Source organism: Phoca vitulina, unplaced genomic scaffold (assembly GCF_004348235.1).
Source record: "Phoca vitulina isolate PV1807 unplaced genomic scaffold, GSC_HSeal_1.0 scaffold49, whole genome shotgun sequence".
In the NCBI taxonomy this organism is placed as follows: Eukaryota; Metazoa; Chordata; class Mammalia; order Carnivora; family Phocidae; genus Phoca; species Phoca vitulina.
In genome coordinates this window covers 11,662,851-11,684,544 of record NW_022589752.1, presented here as the reverse complement: position 1 = coordinate 11,684,544, position 21,694 = coordinate 11,662,851, and the positions used below count along the sequence as shown (strand labels likewise).

The following is a 21,694-nucleotide window of genomic DNA, read 5'->3' as shown; positions in this document are numbered from 1 at the left end:
TAGGAAGGGAAAAATGAAGGGGAGGAAATCAGAGGGGGAGACGAACCATGAAAGACTATGGAGTCTGAGAAACAAACTGAGGGTTCTAGAGGGGAGGGGGGGGGATGGGTTAGCCCAGTGATGGGTATTAAGGAGGGCACATACTGCATGGAGCACTGGGTGTTATACGCAAACAATGAATCATGGAACACTACATCAAAAACTAATGATGTAATGAATGGTGATTAACATAACATAATAAAATAAAATTTAAAAAAAATTAAAAAAATAAAAAGTATGTTTCATTCTATGAAAGAGGTTACGAAATAGACAGGAGTAAAAGTGTTAACAAATGTTAACATGAACTAGAGCATTATGTACATCTCAAGGAAGCAGGAAAAATGTTTTCTTTGCTGGCCTCGGCTCACTAAATCATCATCAGAGGTGAAATTATAACTCAGAGTTTTGATTTATATGTTCTATGATCAAGCAATATTGCCTACTAAAACTTTTGGGTTTAGTGGAACAGAGGACATGATTTTATTTAAATATGTAAGGCTAAAGTTTCCTTTGACCCAAATACTTTTCTCTTGTGCTTTCTCAGTTGGCAGGGGAAAAAAAAAAATTAAGCCCAGACTATTTCTCCATTTTGTAGCAATCTGAACTTATTTTTCAAATCCTTGCTTATGTTTCATAAATGCTATAAAATTCAGTTATAGAGAAAAATTGTATTTCAACAGTTTTCACTAGAAGCAAGAACTTTAAACCAGATGACATTTTGAGATTTTTTTCCTAGTATAAAATTGTAAGGATATGTTTTTAAATGAACAGAAAATTCCTGGAATTTCACTCAAGAAAATGAACAGTGGTACCCACTGGGGAGTATTATTAAGAAATAGGGAAAATCTTTTCAATCTAGTGCACAAAAAACAACAAAGACTCTACTTCCTATTTTCTTTCCCTTTGTCCAAGTTTATTTAGAAAGTTTAATAAAGGTGAAAATTTAGTTGAGGGATAAGGAATAGGGCAAAGAGCCTGAATTTTTTCCAAATGAGAGAATTAAGCCTTGAATACTTGGGATTTGGAATTGTTGTCCTGAGTGTATGTGTTAAGTTTTGGCAGTCATTTTGCTCTTTGAAAATCAGACTTTGCCTACTCTGATCTATTTTCTGATATTCCCACAGATAAATATTTGATATGGCCCTATCTCTCATAGGCCCCATGGTTTTGTTTTTGCATAAGCTTTTCTTGTTACAAAATACAGCCATAAAAATAATAAAAATCATCAAATTTTCAAATATAAAAATGTGTAACTGAGAAAGTAAAAGTCTCATCATTCCATTCCTGGAGGGGTTTGTGGTGTGTGTGTGTTTATAGAAATGCAATCATAATTTATATAAATGTATATGCATGTATATATCTACACACACACAAAATTCTGCAGCTTGGTTTTTCATATAAAAAAATATTCCAGTACATTTCTACATCAGTATGCATATATGTAACCGATTTTAAAAATAGAAGCCTTGCTTTTTATATAAATATCCAACAGAAAGTCAGTAGTTAAGATGTTGTGAGAGGTGGTGTGAAGGTAGACCTACATATAAATCTTAGCTCTGATCTCTAGCTGTGCAAACTTAGACTACTCTGTGGATTTCAATTTACCCCCTTATAAAATGCAACCAGTAAGATCTAGCTCAAAAGGTTGTGGAATAGATGATGAGAAAACTCATATAAAGTACCAGGCACATGGAAGCCATTTAAGTTAGTTTCTGTCTTACTCTTTGTAGACTTTGCAATAGGCCTGTGTAAATTGTTGGTCTTTTCTTCTACCATCCTCCAAAATAAGCATAAGTATACCAACTTTTTAGAGATATTCAGAAACAAACAAATTTTAAAAGTGTCCGTATTTGGAATTCTTAGAACATGTTTTATCAGTATAAGGAATTATTACCATTAAAAAATATGAAATCCAGGGTGCCTGGGTAGCTCAGTTGTTAAGTGTCTGCCTTTGGCTCAGGTCATGATCGCAGAGTCCTGGGATGGAGCCCCACATCGGGCTCTCTGCTCAGCAGGAAGTCTGCTTCTCTCTCTCCCACTCCCCCTGCTTGTGTTCCCTCTCTCACTGTCTCTCTCTCTGTCAAATGAATGAATAAAATCTTTAAAAAAATAAAAAAAAATATGAAATCTAAAACAAAATGCTTATAAATGAGGCCCTCTAGTTTATCCAAGCATATGTTCTGTAAAATACGAGGTCCTTTGCATCAATAATTTAAACTTGCCAGGAATCGATTGTCCAGGGTAAAAACAGTAACAAACAAATGCCTTATAAAAATATATATTGTTATATGTTTTTAAGGATGGGATGCTGTTATGGACTGGAAAGATGTTCTGTCAGGAGGGGAAAAGCAAAGAATGGGCATGGCTCGCATGTTTTATCATAGGTAAGTATGCCATCGTTGTAACTAAAAAAAATCTTTGGACAGGATTCGATGTCCTCATCTTTAGTTTAAAAATATCTTCCTGGGGAATGGAGGGGTAGGCAAAATGGGTGAAAGAGAGTGGGAGATACAGGCTTCCAGTTATGGAATGAATAAATCACAGAAAAAAGGCACAGCATAAGGAATATAGTCAGTGACATTGTAATAGTGTTGTCTGGTGACAGATGCAGCTACATTTGCGGTGAACATAGCCTAATGTATAAACTTGTCCAATCACTCTGTTGTATACCTGAAACTAATGTAACACTGTGTGTTAACTATACTCAAATAAAAAAGAAAGAAAAAAGGAAAAACAAATGCTTAGAATTTACAGGTTTAATTTTCTTGTTATTTTTTTTCATGTGTTGGAAATCTCCCAGTCTTTTTTTCTATTTCTTAGGTTGAGTAATGTTAGATGACAAAATTAAATTTTCACATATCCTAAGTTTGAAAAGATTATTACTAATTTTAAAATGTGATGAATACATAACTACTATTATATTGTGGTGAACACAGTAGGTAGGCATTCAATACTACTTCTGAATTAAATTATTAAATTCAAACTAAATTAACTTTTCAAGCACTCAGTAGTCTTTTAAGTTCAGTAGTGCTCTCCTCCTTAAAAATCAGACACTTATCTAATGCAAAAAGGAACCAACCAGCATAGGTCTTAATGGACTCAGAAAAAGAGAGATACAGCAAATAATTTCTCTTGATAAAACTTTTCTCTCTGCAATCAGCTTCATAGCCTTTTGAGGTTCAAGGATACCAAGCACAAGAGGCTGGAAAGAAATATTAAGCCTATTCTGAAATATTCTTCTTATCTGTCCTATTCTTTTCTGAAAAAGATCTCTCTCTGCCTCTGTCTCTTTCTCTTAATCTTTTATCATTGAAAAAGGAACATATTATTTAAATAATTTTATTAAAATATAATTATATGTACATTTCATAAAAGTAGAAAATTTAGATAAGTTAAAAAAAAATCTATTTTCTCATTACCTATGTTAAATAACAAAAATTCAGGTAAATTTTAAAGAAACAATTGGCTTTATTGAACAATTCATGAATAAGACAGCATCCCATCTAGCAAGTAGAGAGGAGCTCCAGAGGGCTACAGAAAGGGAATAGTTTTTAAAAGTAGGACAAGGAAGTCATGAACAAACTCACCTCTTACAGGGAGTCTAAAGGGTCTTAATTAGGTGGATTACCTCACCAATGCTGACCAGGAAATTCTAGACTGACCGGTTCAGATTACATTCCTGGGGAAGGTTGAACCTGCAATTAGGTTAGATATTAAGCCCCAGTTTGGTGACATGGACCTAGCACAAGTGACTCTATTTTGGGCCTGTATGTAGTATCTAGCTAGAGTTTTTTAATAAGAAAAAATATTGTATTAATAACATGGTATTTGGAATTTAAGAAACAAAACAGATGAACTTAGGGGAAGGGAAGGAAAAATAAAATAAGATAAAACAGAGAGGGAGGCAAACCATAAAAGCCTCAACTACAGGGAACAAATGGAGAGTTGCTAGAGGGGATGTGGGTGGGGGGATGGGGTAACTGGGTGATGGGCATTTGGGAAGGCACTTGATGGAATGAGCACTGGGTGTGATGTGCAACTGATGAAGCACTAAATTCTACCCCTGAAGCTAATAATACACTATATGTTAACTAAGTTACATTTAAATAAAAAATTAAAAGAAAAAGAAAAAAATAACATGGTATTTATAATAATGTGCATGGTTAGCTCAAGAATATGGCAAGCTAATTTGCATTGACATGGATGGAGCTAGAGAGTATTATGCTAAGCAAAATAAGTCAGTCCAAGAAAGACAAGTATCATATTGATTTCACTCATGTGGAATTTAAGAAACAAAACACTGGGTGATGGGCATTAAGGAGGGCACGTGATGTGATGAGCACTGGGTGTTATATGCAACTAATCAATAACTGAACTCTATACCTGAAACTAATGATGTACTATATATTGGTTAATTAAATTTAAATAATAATAATAATAAAAGAAACAAAACAGATGAGCAAAGGGAAAAAAAGAGAGAAAAAGAGGCAAACCAAGAAAGAGATTCTTAACTATAGAGAACAAAGTGATGGTTACCAGAGGGGAGGTCGGTGGGGGGATGGGTGAAATAGGTGAAGGGGATTAAGGAGGACATTTATTGTGATGAGCACCGGGTGATGTATGTAAGTGTTGAATCACTTCATTGTACACCTGAAACTAATGTCACATTGTATGTTAACTAACTAGAATTTAAATAAAAACTTTTAAGAATGAATATGGCAAGCTAAAAAATTACAAACCAAAATTTGCTAACTCAGAATTTTTAGTGCAGTGTATTTTAGAATGCCCCTTTCTCAGATGATGGGGTGAGATTCAAGAGTAAACTTTACTGTTTGACATTTATGACCAGCTGTTACCCACTATCCCCCGAATCTGTTTGAGCCTTGTCCATAAATATTCAGTAATATGATCACCAGCATAGTGGGTGAAATATAATATGATGGAATGTAAAATGCGATGATAAATTTCTCACTGTGTTGGTGTGTTAATAAAATAAACCCTGTAACAAAGAGCAAGAGGCATTAATCTCAACCCAAAGAGATTTTTAAGTACTTGTAACTTGAAATAAATAGTTGATACTTGGTATCTAAAATATTTTGGATACAATGTGAGACTAAATAAATATCAAGTTACAAGCATACCAATAGAAAGAAAATTTAGTGACCTATAGAGAGATCCGTGAAGATGAGCAACACACACACACACATACACACACACACCCCAGTTCCGCCAAGAAAACAAAAGAACAAAAGTATGGAATCTATCTTGCATCTGCTAGCCTAAGGATTACCATGACAACTAAGTGTAAGACATATACTTTATTTCTAATTCTAAGATGGCATCTCTTCTCTGTTTAGCTCAAAGCACTCTGAAAAATGACACAGTATAATAAATAACTAAATTACTAGAAAGAGATTTACACAGAAAAAGAAAAATTTATCTCAAATTGCTCTCTTTTATTCTTCCTTTTCTTCTCCCTTTTTTCTACTTAAAAAAGTTATACACAAAATAGTAACCAACTCTGAGACAAAGAAGTAGTGCTTAATAGTTAATCAGAACAGTAACCAAAAGCCAACCAGCACTATTTCTGTTGATGTTATGGCGAATCTCCAGTGATCTTTCATTTCTTTGCATGGAGAGCAGTTATTAAAGTCAAACGGGGTGTTAAAGCTATCTTGACTCCTGCATCTATTAGCCTTGACTATCCTCCCTGGAATAGGTAACAGGATCCTACCAGTAAATAAATCCAGCTTATAAAAACAATTTAAAGTGCTAAATAAGTATGGTGAAGGAGAAGTTATTACTGGCTTTAATGTTTACCTTTTCATTGTCATTTATTTTTAAAGATCAGAGTATCTTCATGGAGGAAATTGTCTTGGTAAATACTTGATACTGATTTTCAGCTCTGAAATAAATAATAGATGACAGTGCATGTGTTGACCTTTGGTCCCATTAACAAAGCTAAGTCATGTTGCTGGGTACCAAATACGTACCTAAAGTCCAGATAGGCTTGAACGAAGACAGGGAAAGGAAAAAAGAAAGATAAGAGCAGGGGGGCTTAGAAGAAAGGAAGAGAATAAACAGAAGGAAATGGTAGCAAACGTTAGGTGCCTCTGACAGTAGTGGAAAGTCATTTCCAAAGTAAAAATCAAGCTGGAAAAATAACTCACTGAGTATAATCAGAAAAAATATATACCGATTTTTTCCCCTTAAGAATTTGATTGCAAAGCATGGTCTCAATGTTACCAGGTTAAATGCCCACTCTAAATTTGTCAGATTAGGCACACTACCTTTTGCGGAATCTTGCAGCAACGAAATTCCGTTAATCATGCTTTGGTACTTACATTGTTGATAAAGTTATCTTCTCAATAAATCTTTGCTAACAGGGCTTTTGGCCTGTTTGATAAGTAGCTACTGTAATGTATTTTTCATGTAATTAGTCAGAACCTGTCACCAGGAATGAACTTGCCTTCTGTGGGAAAATGCACTCAGTGACCTGCCTCATCTTTCCTATGTCTCATACCCATGATTCACCCATCTGCATAACAATAAAGCTTATTGTATAGAGAGCAGGCATCAGGAAATCTATTTAAAATTGCAGAAGAATATAATATTCTAATCCAAAGAGGGAGGATGACTGCTCTTTTGCTTTATCATTTATCACCTTTAATAATGTGATATACTCTTTTGCTCCTTTAAAGTTAACATTGTGGGGCACCTGGCTGGCTCAGTCGGTAGAGCATGTGACTCCTGATCTTGGGGTTGTGAGTTCAAGCTCTCACATTGGGTGTAGAGTGTACTTAAAAAAATAAATTAATGAAGTTAACGTGGCAACTCATATTGTCCATGTAAAGATTTATAATTCGGATGGGAAAATCATTCATTTATTTGTGTTTATTTTTTTCAAGACCAAAATACGCATTGCTGGATGAATGTACCAGTGCTGTCAGCATTGATGTTGAAGGAAAGATATTTCAGGCTGCAAAAGGGGCTGGAATTTCCTTACTATCTATAACACACAGGCCTTCTCTGTGGTGAGTGTTCCCAATGTTAATTTGCAATAGATGGTTTTTCTTTACAATTCTCAGAGGATAACTTTGCCTAAACTTTCACTATAGAGCATAGGACATTTCACTTATTTTCTACCCATATTTCTGTTAAATTGAACACTGGTAGTGTAGATACCCTAAACCTAACATTATAAGATTAATGCGCTATTTGAAAATGGTTATCACATTCCAATAATTCTGAAAAGAAATAGAAAAATCCAGTGATTTTTTTTAACTGAAAATATTCATAATGCATAGCATGTACAGGGAAAAATATATTTATGTAATTTTAGATCATCTTTTTAGCCCCTTTTACAAAATCCAGGAAAAAAAATTCCACAATTTAATATTCTCCCAAATGGAGAAAACACAGGGGACAAAGCTTTTTTGGGGGAAGGGTTTTGTTTTAAGGAAAAATGAATGAAAATATTTTCTAAATAACAGCTCATTAAACTCAATGGGATTTCCCCTATTTTAAAAAAAATGATAACACTATTTTTACCATTCCCCTACTTTTGTACTGATTCATCGCCATAATAATAGTTGCTGTTGCAGATTCAGCACCTATTCTGTTCCAGGTTCATTTTATTTAAGTCACATAACAACACTATATTGAGTATAGGTAGTCAAATTATTCCCATTTTACAGATGAAGAAACTGAGAACTAGAAAAATGAGGAAAGTAACTTCCATGATCACACTCTCTATACTATAGTATGCTGCTCTTCTTATTATAAGGAACTCAAAATGCACCGTGTATGTAAGCCATAAAAACACTTGTTCATTCATAGTATACTCCACTACTTGGATATTTCTGTTTCATCAATCAAAATCTTTTCTTTTGGTATATTAGTAACTACAGTGGACTCTATACGCATTAGCCTCCTATTTTCCAAGGGACAGAAAGGACTTCTCCCCTCTCTGTAGCAGGTGGCTAATCACATTCTATGCCAAAGCTGTCGTCATGTACGTGACTTCCAACCTAGGCTGAGTAACAAGCTTTATTGGAATTAATCCTGGAAGCCCTTCTAGACTTTTCACTGTATTGAGAATGTTTACTTTAAAATTATGAGTTAACTGAGTGTGCAGTTCAAATCAGGCTTTCATTGTTCAACATTCTTTGATTCTGTGTTCTACTTCTATTGAGACGATAATAATCTATTTTCACTCTTCATTTAAACATTCAAATTTTTCAAAATTTTTTCCCTCAGAGAGGTGACCTGAAAATAGAGCATTTCATGAAGTGACCTTTTCTATAGAACTTTGTGGTTTGTCTCTTTGTCATTAAGCACTAATTGGCATCTGGAGTGATAAGAGCCTGACTTACTAATCTCTCCAGAAGCGGTCTGGATCTAGTCCAGGATGAGTACATGGCAATGAGTGTGATTCCTCTGACTTTTCCCTTGAGAAAAACCAACAGGAACTGGATTTTCATGACACATGACATTTGTCTATAAATCCCTGAATCAGTGATGACATAGAGCCACGCCAGAACTCTTGAGCCCTTTCTGGACTTGTCATTTCCAGACATCCTTCCTAATTGATCACATGTTGGGATAACATGGAGTTATGTCTTAGTTCTGGTGCTTTTTCTGACTTTATCAATGGATTTATTATCCTATTCTGTCATTCAGTTCCTTATTCAAGTAGCCTAAAGAGTCATTGGAAGCACGTTCAGCCATTTTTTTTTCTCAACTGAAGGAACAAATGGGTTTTTGTTGTTGTTGTGTTTTTAAAGATTTTATTTAGAGCAATGTTATGGTCACAGAAATATTGAGAGGAAGGAACAGAAATATCCCATATGCTCTGCCCCCACACATGCATAGCCGTATTATCAACATCCTCCACTAGAGTGATACATTTGTTACAATGATGAACCTACATTGACCCATCATTATGACCCAAAGTCCATAATTTACATTAGGGTTCACTCTTGGTGGTGTACAATCTATGTGTTTGGACAAATTTATAGTTGCATATATCCATCCTTACAGTATTGTACAGAGTATTTTTACTGTTCTAAAAATTCTCTGTGCTCTTCCTATTCATTCCTCCCTTCCCTCGAGCCATAGAAACCACTATCTTTAATGTCTCCATAATTTTGCCTTTTTCAGAATGTCATATAGCTGGAATCATATAGTATGTAGCCTTTTCAGTTTGGCTTCTTCACTTAGTAATATTCATTTAAATTTTCTCCATGTCTTTTCATGGCTCAATAGCTCATTTCTTTTTAGCACTGAATAATATTCCATTGTTTAGATGTAGACAGTTTATTTACCCATTCACCTACTAAAGGACATCTTGGTCGCTTCCAGTTTGGGCAATTATAAATAAATCTGCTAGAAACATTCATATAAAGGTTTTTGGGTAGACACAAGTTTTCTCAACTCCTTTGGGTAAATATCAAGGAGTGCAATTTGCTGGATCATATGGTAAGAGTATGTTTAGTTTTTAAATAAACTGCGAAATTGTCTACCCAAGTGGCTGTACCATTTTGCAATCCAACCAACAATGAATGAGAGTTTCTGCTGCTCCACGGCCTTGTGGGCATTTGGTGTTATCAGTGTACTGGATGTTTGGCCATTTTAATAGGTGTATAGAGGACAAATAAATTTTAAAGCAAATAACAAAATCTGTAATTTTATGCCTTTTAACAAGAAAAATGTGTTTTTAATTGCAGCTATTCATAGTATATTTTCCCATAAAACTAAAAGTCATGTTACTTCTGCATTATGAATTAATTTAGACATTGTAGGTTGAAGAGATCCATCATTTCTGATTAGCCTTTCTTCCTAGATGAAATTCTTATTTTCCCTGAAAAGATTTCAGAAGAGAGAAAAAAATGTATTATATTTTCCCCATGACAGCAAAGGGGTAATTGTTGATTGTAAAGATTAAAATCAATATCAGTATACAAAGAGCTCAACAATTATAGAAGCTTATTAAATTATTTGGTTCCTGGATAGAATTATAGCTTTATACCTACCACTTTCCTAAGCTTGATCCTATTAGTGCAGGAAGTCTACAGATTATTTCCAACGAGCCTCAGTTAATAGTTTCCTTTAAAATCCTCTGAGGCAAACCCTGAAATATTATTTTAGCCCATTATATATAACATACCTCTGAATCTCAGGTCATGAAGCACCCATACATTTTCTTCCTCCCATGTAGAAATCAAATAATGTTGTGGGACTGGAGCGACGAGCCAAACCTTCAGTATACATTGAAGACAGGAGTTGCCCAAGATCAGAACTACTGCATTTTAAAATTGCTCCCAGTTGTAATCCAACGTTAGGAAAGGCCAAGAATATTAAAAACAAGATCATTCATCTCTGTCATATGTTATCAAACACATGAACTTTCAACCTTCAGCTTGAGAGTGATTTTTACTCTTTTAGACACAGTTTAACACAGGTTAGTTTCCCCATCTTACAGCATGATCCATCCAATCAAAATGAGATGAAACCAGAGGTTTTTCGGTTGATGAATAGATAAAGTATGTAAAATCATGCAGTGGAATATTATTCAGCCATAAAAATGAAGGAAGTACTAATACATGCTACAACTAGATGAACTTTGAAATCATTTTAAGTGAAAGAAGTTAGTCACAAAAAGCCACATATTATATGATTACAGTATATGAAATGCCCAGAATAGACAAATCCAGAGAGACAGAAAGGAAACTGATGATTGGCAGGGGCTGAGCGGGGGGCGGGGGAAGGGGTGGGGACTGCTAATAGGCATGGGGTTTCTTTTGGGGATAAAGAAAATATTCTGGAATTGGATAGTAGTGATGGTTACATGAGCTTGTGAATCAAATAAAAATCACTGAATTTTACACTTAAAAGAATAAGTTTATGGCATGTGAATTATATCTTGTTTAAAAAAGGAAGTAAATCTACTTGAAATAACCCCACTGATCATAGTAAATAATGACAGATGAGAGCTTAAAAGGGATCAAGAAGCAAGAAAAACTGGACGCCTGGGTGGCTCAGTTGGTTAAGCAACTGCCTTCGGCTCAGGTCATGATCCTGGAGTCCCGGGATCGAGTCTCGCATTGGGCTCCCTGCTCAGCAGGGAGTCTGCTTCGCCCTCTGACCCTCCCCCCTCTCATGTGCTCTCTCTCTCATTCTCTCTCTCTCAAATAAATAAATAAAATCTTAAAAAAAAAAGAAGCAAGAAAAACTATAAGGAAAAGACAGGAAAACTGGGGACACACAGGAACATGGGCCACTTCAGCATAGTGACAAAATGGAGCGGCTCAACCATGCAAGGCCAACTCTGCTAGCATTACTCTCTCCACACATTCCCCACAAATCCCAGAAACCACAGTGACTTTAGCCTCTCTTCAGGACAAGATGGATTGTCTCTTGTCTCATCAACAAAATAATCTCTATGCCTGTCTGAAATTTCTAATTATGAACCAGAGCCATGAGAAAGTAGATTAAATTATATGAAGGCATGGAAGTATCTTTAAAAGATTTTTATCAAAGAGTTTATTTTTAAAAAGTGTTTTAAAACTTTTTTTTTTTTTAAATATGCTCCACACTCTGCATGGTACTCACAACCCCGAGATCAAGACCCAAACTTAGATCAAGAGTCCGACGCTCAACTGACTGAGCCACCCAGCCACCCTTTGTATTTCCTTTATTTTTCTTAGGTTTTTTTTTTTTTTCCTGTATAACCTCTAAAATTTTTACTTTCTTTCCTCAGCTTCCTTTCCTTATTCCCATTCTAACTAAGCTTTGATATTTATTCAGGAGTCATAGTGGGTTTGAAGATAAATTAAATAGATAGAAACAGCATGTCTTCCTTAGTACTTCATATACATTCAGAATATAAAAGAAATTTAATATAAGCAATAGAATTTCCAAGAGATCAATGACTTCTGGAGTTAAAAAAAATCACAATATTCAACCTCTTGAGGGATTCTTGAAAATCAAATGTAAAATAGGCACCTTACTTAAAATTTGCCTTTGAATGTCAACTGGAATGATAAACCTAAAATGGCTTTTCACAATTATTGCTAATAATATTATTTCATTTTAATTATGCAGGAAATACCACACTCATTTATTACAGTTTGATGGCGAAGGAGGTTGGCGCTTTGAACAATTGGATACTGCTATCCGTTTAACACTGAGTGAAGAAAAACAAAAGCTAGAATCTCAGCTAGCTGGAATTCCCAAAATGCAACAGAGACTCAATGAACTATGTAAAATTTTGGGAGAAGACTCAGTGCTGAAAACAATGAAAAATGAAGATGAGACATCCTAATTTGTTTTGACATGTTTTAAAAGTTACTTTTTAGGTAAAGACTCAAAGACAGTCTGTTACAGTGCATGCATTGTGTTTAAGCTAAGCACAAAGAAAATAAGGAAGTAAGAAGTGTTTTATAAAATTTTAGCATCAAGGAAATATATGATCTGACTTTTCAGAAGAAAATAAACAAATGCGTTATGTGAGATTAGTCATTTTGGCTTATACTAATTCCTAGTGAAGGCATAATTCACCTGTCAAACAGGATTTTCTAGGTGAATTTATGAAGAATACCAGATTTACTATGTGTATGTGATGTGCCTGAAGTTCTTAACAAACATGGAAGATATCTTGAGGATGGAACAACTTAAGAACAGTATATGGTTTGAAACCAGGTGCCTGGTTTCAAAATTAGAAGTTTGAGTAACATTTCAGTCCACTTATGGTTATTAGGTTTAATAGGTAGAATTCATGTTCATCATTACTCGTGATCAACGAAACCCTGTATACAAAATAGCTGGCAGTTTGATAAATAATTTCAATATGAAAAAAATTATTTTAATGACAGTGGTTGAAAGAAAGAAGCATGGCTAAAGATGTATAAAATGCCATATTTTTAAATTTTAGATTTTGAGCATCTTACTATGAGCACATAACAAATTAGTTTTAATGAGAATCTTACATATTTGTTAATAAACTCATTCATTTTAAGAAGCGAACTGCCAATACAGAAAAGGAGTATCCCAACAATGTATGTCTCAGCCTGTTACTTTGCTTGGCAGCATTATCTACTGCAGCTTCTGTCCAGAAATACTCAGCTTGTTTTTGTGCTCAAAGGACGAGTCCACCACATTTTTAAATAGCAGTGCTATAATAGAATATAGGGATTCTCAAAATCACAGTAGTAATAACGTACAATGAAAAAGCACTTTATAATTTACAATCCTCATTTATATAATTTCATTTTATTTCTTGTGGCAATCTTTTGAGGCAACTATTATTTACCTCATTCGCTTTTGAGAAAATTGACACTCAGACTTGCCTTAATTATGCAATTTATTTAGGGACAGATCCAAGGATCAAATGAAGTTCTCCTGATTCCTTGATCCAGTGCTATTTCTACTTTCCACTATCATCCTCGAAATCTAACTGGGCTATAACTTCAATAAAAGTTAGATGAGATGTTGAAAAGAAAATAGATTTGGTAATGTTAGTGGTATTATTATTTGGTTATTGTTTACAAGATGTGGAAATTAAATACAAAGAAAGGTCACTGGGCTGTGGTTTAAAATGAGCCAAGAAAGTTAGCAAATTTTTCAGCAACTATGCACTCATACTCAATATTAACATACCTCTACAGCCAGCAATCAGAGGGGAAATTCATTGTGTTATAGGTAAATTTAATATTTAGTGAACATAATGAGAAAGAATCTGCATGGAATAGTCCATATAAAATAAATCTTACCTATTCGTGTGCCCTGACATTGGAAGTGCACAAGCCAGACCTGGCATTTTAATCTCCTACTGCCTATGCCATCATGTTGATAGGCCAGGAAAAATGAGAATGATCGGTTGTTAGTGGTTTGGGGATTTATTTACATATTTAGACACAACCGTAATCAATGCTAAGTCAGTGATTCCCAGACTTTTTCAGGTGGTAGAGTACCTGGAAGTCATTCATGATGACTGTAGTTGAACAGCATGACATTTTCACATTCTCAATTCTGCCATGCTAATTAAGACATTGTTAGTTATGGATAAATGTAACCATCTCATATGAAGGAATGCAGTATAAAATCATAATCAGTACAACTGTCTAGGTTTTTCTGTTAGTATCTTTAGGTATTCATATCCTTTTGTCAGGTACTGCTACTTCCTATTAGAAAAGTGAGGCAGGTATCAAAGATTTAAAAAAATTCACAGAGCCAAAACTTAAATTTGATAACAATCATCCATTAATCTTAACTTCTTTTTTTTTTTTTTTGTTTGTTTGTTTTTTAAAGATTTTATTTATTTATTTGAGAGAGAGAATGAGAGACAGAGAGCATGAGAGGGAGGAGGGTCAGAGGGAGAAGCAGACTCCCTGCCGAGCAGGGAGCCCGATGCGGGACTCGATCCCGGGACTCCAGGATCATGACCTGAGCTGAAGGCAGTCGCTTAACCAACTGAGCCACCCAGGTGCCCCATTAATCTTAACTTCTATATTAGCAGTTACTCAGTTTCTACTGCTGTAGGGAACAGTCTGAGGCAAGTGTTTTAAGTTAACTTTTCAAGGTACAAGAAGAAAATGAAAAGTCCTCGTTTGAAACGTGCATAATTTCCATGCCTTAATTCACAATTTGAAAAATAAAGCATTTAGGACATGATATATTGTGTTTTGAAACCTAGAAATGAATGCCAAAACAAATATTAGATTTGTAATTATCCCTTATTTGATACATTCTACCAGTGAGCTGAAGTAAATAGGATTCATTATTTATAATGTACAGGATTCGAGGATGTTTAAAATTCTGTACTAAAACTGTACACACTGTAATTTAAATGTTACAGTTCTAAGAAAAACATGTTTTACATGAGCTTTTTTGTGCCTATTTATTTTCTGAATTTTCATCACGGACCAATATCCTTTAACTTGGAGGGGAAAAAAGTCTGTGATTTGAATTTGTTTTGATGTACCATTTAACCAATTCCAAAATGGTCCAATGAGTATACCATATTTTACAATTCTTAGATTTTACAAAAAAATGTGAACAAGATTGAGAAATTAAAGAGGGTGGATGCGGAAAGGAAAAAGAAAATGTTTCAATTTTCAAAGTACTTTTACCATGTATTTACCATCTATTTGCGCAAACTTTTGACTTCTGGGATTTTGGTGTTTTGTCAAAGAAAGCTGTAAGTTTAATGGAGCTTAGATTTGTAAATGGGCATTTTTGGCTAACTTTTGAACTTGGAAAATAAGCTGCATTCCCTGAAAATGTTGCATTTTATTTCTCCATCATGTAGTGTTAGGCCAAGCATGAGTCTAAAATAGTGTGTGTTCTGGTAAACACAATAATGTTTAAAAAATCCCTCTCCAGGAATCTCAAGGAAAATGATATATCCTGATATTCAACTCAAGTTTACATTTGTTTACAATAGGAATGGTTTTCCCTTGACAGTAATTTGGGTTTTGTGTCAAACTTTGCTCTGCCAGTAAAGGTATAAATGAATATGTTAGTTTTTTATTTGAGACATTGGCCCCAAGTATAATTTCATATTTGGCAATAGGCTTAGCCTATTAAAATCTGTTTGGAATAATTTTTTGATTCCATAAGCCTAGAAAAATTTGTTACACACTGGAACCTAGATCTGGAGAATGTTACACACTTCTGAGATGCACAGAAAATGGTAATGATTATTAAATCATTGATTAAAAGAGATGACTTTGATAGAATTACTTTATGGGCAAATAGTATTCTCATTTAGAAATGTACAGCACTTTCATATAACCCAGGGTATTGACATTTCTGCCGATATACCTTTAGGTATGTCAAATATGTTTTAGAGTTGTACTTGTCATGTTTGCCACATGAGAACTTTCAGATGGATGTATAAAATATTTTTATTAAAAGCAAATCCCTTCTTCCATTGTTGGTGCCTTTCCTGATTACCAAGTACTAAACTGCTTTACAGTTTTTATCGTGAAATTCCCAAAACCAGTTATCTACACTTATACACAGGGCTTGTGTTAATGAAAGCAAGTGAGAAAAATGTCCTTCAGGGTAAAAATCACGATGTAGCTAAGCTAGAATGTGGCTATGTGTGAATACTCTATAGTATAGTCTCTGTCCAATGAGCAGTTACTTGAACTCAACATTTCTTGTGAATTCCTTAATCATCATCAAAAACATTTGATTAATCAAAGGAATTACAAATTATTCCAGGGGTAGAAAATGCCCTATTTCTATATTTTAAATGACTATTGGGTATGTGTCTACATACACTTCATTTACAAGTTGTATGATGTGCAACCTTATGTAGTACTATGAATAACAGTCCCCAAATAGTTGCTTAAGTATTTATTTTCTTTATTAATTCAACACACACTTACTTATTAAGAACCAGCCTATGCCAGGCACTGTGATAGGTTCTAGGAATAAATAAAATATGGTCCTTGTCCAAAGAAGTTTACTGTCCACTGAAAATTAGGAAAATGAGTACCCTGAGAAGAAAAAGTCGATAGCTACTATTTATTATTTACCAAGAAGGCACAAAGCATTGCATATATTTGACTCGTTACATCTTCACAAAACTGTAATTTAATAAAAGAGAAAAGTGAGGACAGAAAGGTTAAGTAATTCATCTAACCTCATACAGCTACTAAGCTATAAAGCTGAAATTTGAACCTAGCAATATTTGATTACGAAGCCTATGCAACTCCCCATCACTTTCCTTTTAATTAGTTTAGGTCAATTTTCATTATAACTGTTTTAAACTCTACAGTTATAAGTATATTTTTCACTGGCTCAAGGTTTCTGGTTAACCAAACATGCTTTTTTTTCATCTAAAAAGGAAACTTGTCACATAAGTTACATTTTCATTGTTTTTATTATAAATGTTGAATGCAATCATATGGGAGAAGGAGAACAAAAGGCAAATTTTCACATGTTTTGAGGAACAAATGTCCAAACTGGTTAACCAGTAAATATTTATTGACACATTCAAGGTACCATTTATTGTGCTAGGGATTCTAAGTGAACAGCACAGACCTGGTCTCAGTCCTCGCGAAATATTTTAGTACCCCAATATTAAACAACTGTATGCCCCTTGGATGTTGTGTCCCATCTAAATGGCATATTTGTTTTGTAATACCTTCTCAACTCTTGTATTTCCTGCCTACGACCACTCTGTTGCAACATTTAAGCAATAAGCATTTTCTGGCAGCAGGATTGCCTTGATTACACATTTAAAGACTTCGTAATCCTCATGCCCTCCAACTTGGTCTAAATGACAAGGTCCAATAGAAACCGGTCTGCAGGACTATATCACCCTTCACCAGTAGGTGCTCCCGTACGTTTAGTATGTTGCCTTGAAACCTGAGAAACATTAGCTTCTCAAGTTCAGGTCATGTAAAGTGAACCAGTTTTGGACAATGAAGAGTATCTCTCTAGTGTTTACACAGAATATAGATAACTGTAGCAGGAAAGTTCTAAAAAGCAAAAATAAGATTAAATTTAAAATAAATAATAAGTAATTATAAAAGTGAATACACAAGGCTTCTAAAGTTAAGCACATTGAAAATTATATGCTTTAGCTCAGTACTTGTTTGTTACCCAACGTAGAAGATAAATATTAAATTGATTAAATATTTAATCACCTTATGTGTTCTTACGTTATTTAATACCTATAATATAGATTATGCAACAGTGAAATAATGAAATATTAAACACTAAATAATCACTTGCCAAATCATTTAATTGTAGTTTGTTTAATCCATATAAAGTAGGAGGCAACCTTATATATCAAATATATTATTTATCTTTTATCTTTTGAATATATTAAATTCAGTAATTAAAATTTATTGGGTCTACAAATCTCTTACTAATTGAAAAATGTAAAAGCTTCTTATTCTAATGAATATATATAAAATGAATGTGAATAATGTGAATATATTTGTATATATGAAGTTGTACACACACAAAAATAGGATACACACTTTTTTAAAAATCCCAAATGGAACATTTACAACATTTGACCACTTATCAGGCCACATAGGCTCAATAAAGTTCAATCAATTTCTATCTGGAAAAAAAAAAGGAATTGGCCCTAAACATCATGTAAATGTATAAAACTACAAAAGTTTATGCTAGAAAAGTGTCTTAGGACTCACATAAGGATGGGGTAAAAGAGGTCCTATAATAAGACCTCATTTTTTTGGAAAGCTACTATAAAAAAAAAAAAGAAAAAGCCACTATAAAGTGACCTTTTGCAACATGTAGATATTGATAACTCAAGACTGATAAACAGTGATGAAGTAAGTGTCAAAGCCCTCTTGTTCAGGCTAGCTTCTTGCTCCATGCAACAACTTTCCAAGATCCACAAAGGTGGGGTGGAGATAAGTGAGGTTAATGTAGATCCAAGCAGATACATTTATTTTCCTGCAACCTAACACATACACACACACACGCACACATGCACACATGCACACACACACAAATTCTAAAAGTTTAATACAAAGGTGCCTGGATGGCTCAGTCAGTTAAGCATCTGCCTTGGGCTGAGGTCTTGACTCCGGGGTCCTGGGATGGAGAACAAAGTGGGGTTCCCTGTGCGGTCCTTCTGCCCCTCCACCTCCCCAGCTCCTGCTTGCTCTCTCTCTCTCTCTCAAATTAAAAAAATAAAAATAAATAAAAGTTTAATACAAAAACAGCATAATGATTTTGAGGACTTAAGTAACAAAAAAAATTTTCTATTGTGATAAAAAACATAAAGTTTACCCTCTTAACCATTTTCAAGTGTACAGTTTAGTAGTGTTAAGTACATTCACATTGTTGTGAAAGAGCATCATCTTACAAATTGGAAACTTCATACCCATGAAACAATAATTCCTCTTTCTCCCTCTCTCCAGTTCCTGGTAACCATCATTCAACTTTCTGTTTCTATGAATTTGACTGTGTGAGGTACTTCACACAAGTGGAACTGGACAGAATTTGTCCTTTTGTGATTGGCTTATTTCATTTAGCATAATTTCCTCCAAGTTCATCCATACTGTGACATGTGACAGGATTTTCTTCCTTTTTAAGGCTGAATAAAAGCCATTGTATGTTTATACCACATTTTGCTTACCCATTCTTCCATTGATAGAGCGGGTTGTGTCTGTCTTTTGGCTATTGTGAATAATACTGCTATGAACATGGGTATGCAGATATCTCTTTGAGACCCTGCTTTTAATTCTTTTGGGTATATACCCAGAAGTGGTATTGCTGGATTGATGGTAGTGCTGTTTTTAATTTCTTGAGGAAACTTCATACTATTTGCCATAGCAGCAATACCCATTTACATTCCTGCTAACAGTGCACAAGGGTTCCAATCTCTCCACATCCTCACCAACATTTGATGTATTTTAATAGTAGCCATTTTAATGGGTGTGAGGTGATATCTCATTCTGGTTTTGATTTGCATTTCTGATGATTAGTGATGTTGAGCATCTTTTCATATATTTCTTGGCCATTTGTATATCTTCTTTGGAGAAATGTATGTCTACTCCTTTGCTTGAATAATTTTTTTTTTAATTAAACCTTATTTCACAATGTTCAAGGCCCTCCATGATCTGGCCTTAATCTGTTTCCTCTGCTTCCAAAAAGCTGTCTCCCCTAACTAATTCCCCCTCCATCCCTGTGTTCCCCATTACCTTGGCTGGACATGGGGGGTGTTGCCTTTTACTTTCTCTCTTATTTATTTTCTCAGTCATAAATGCCCTTACTCCACCATCTTCATCTATCAACCCAATCAAGCTTTCAGGATGTCTTGAATTCTTTCCAGCTATATAAAACTTTTTTTTTTTTCTTTTTTAATTAAGTAGGCTCCACACCCAATGTGGGGCTTGAACTCATGACCTTGAGATCAATAGTCACATGCTCTACCCACCAAACCAGCCATGTGCCCCAAAACTTTTTCCTTTTTTATGCTTTAAAAAAGAGCACTTCAGACACATGAAAAAATGCTCAACATCACTCATCATCAGGGAAATACAAACCAAAACCACAATGAGATACCACCTCACACCTGTCAGAATGGCTAAAATCAACGAGTCAGGAAACAACAAATGTTGGCAAGGATACAGAAAAAGAGGAACCCTTTTACACTGCTGGTGGAAATGAAAGCTGGTGCAGCCACTCTGGAAAATAGTATGGAGATTCCTCAAAAAGTTAAAAATAGAGGTATCCTATGACCCAGCAATTGCACTACTGGGTATTTACCCCAAAGATACAAAAGCAGTGATCTGAAGGGCCACATGCACCCCAATGTTTATAGCAGCAATGTCCACAATAGCCAAACTATGGAAAGAGCCCAGATGCCCATCAACAGATGAATGGATAAAGAAGTGGTATACACACACACACACTCACACACACACAATGGAATATTACTCAACCATCAAAAAAAGAAAAAGAAATCCTATCATTTACAATGATATGGATGGAACTAGAGGGTATTATGCTAACTGAAATAAGTCAATCAGAGAAAGACAATTATATGATTTCACTCATATTTTCAATTTAAGAAACAAAACAGAGGAACTTAGGGGAAGGGAGGGAAAAATAAAACAAGACAAAATCAGAGAGGGAGACAAAATAAGAGACTCTTAATCATAGGAAACAAACTGAGGGTTGCTGGAGGGGTGGGGGTGGGGGGATGGCCTAAATGGGTGATGGGCATTAAGGAGGGCACGTGATGTAATGAGCACTGGGTGTTATATAAGACTAATGAATCACTGAACTCTACCTCTAAAAGTAATAATACACTATATGTTAATTAATTCAACTTAAATTAAAAAGTTAAAATAAAATAGCCCTCAACCAGTCCCTCTGGATCACATTGGTCAGTATTATTTTTATAGCCTATTTATCCATTTATCTTATTCACTAATTTGCTAGTTGATTCTCTCTGCCTATGACCCCTGCCCTCCTTAGCCTGTAAACTTTGTGGACCAGGAATTTTGCTTATGTTATTTACTGCAATATTCATAGCTCCCAGAACAATAAATGGCAGATACTTTAAAAGTATTTGTTTAATAGGTATATTAGTGAATGAGTGAACAAATGAATAAAAATAGAGCAAAATAACAAATATATGAATGAGAGAATTAAAATGATAATGAGGATGAACGAAATCACTGAGGGAAAAATATAAAAAGAAGTGCACTCTTTTCTTCATATTCTTGTATATTAAGCCCACACTGCTAGGTAAAACTATAAAGTGCAGTTTTTTTCTTTTCTGTTGAAATAAAAATTAAGCATCTTGGGGATTTCATAGTATTTGCTTCATCTGCTTTATCTCCTCCTTTCCAGAGTAAGTTGAGAAGTAATACTCTGGTTTTAATCTTCCCAAAAAGATACTTATTATATAATTTTTTATTTAAGATTTATTTATTTATTTTAGAGAGAGAGCATGGTGGGGGAGGGGCGGAGGGAGAGGGAGAGAGAGAATCTCAAGCAGACTACTTGCTGAGCGTGGAGCCCAAAGCAGGGCTTGATCCCATGACCCTGAGATCATGACCTGAGTCAAAACCAATAGTCAGATGCTTAACCGGCTGAGCCACTCAGGTACCCCAGCATGCTGATTATAAAAGTTTCACAAATACTTCTT

General features: G+C 34.7%; 1 protein-coding gene across 1 annotated transcript in view; it reads left to right on the top strand.

Moving 5' to 3' along the window:
• The window catches only part of ABCD2 (ATP binding cassette subfamily D member 2), a 67,600-nt gene extending 53,223 nt beyond the window's left edge, over positions 1-14,377 (top strand). The window contains exons 8-10 of the mRNA XM_032432751.1: positions 2,339-2,423; positions 6,948-7,073; positions 12,145-14,377. Of these exons, the coding sequence (XP_032288642.1) occupies positions 2,339-2,423; positions 6,948-7,073; positions 12,145-12,364 (431 nt within the window). The 3' untranslated portion in view covers positions 12,365-14,377. The remainder of the gene's footprint in view (positions 1-2,338; positions 2,424-6,947; positions 7,074-12,144) is intronic.
• Positions 14,378-21,694: the final 7,317 nt, after the last annotated feature.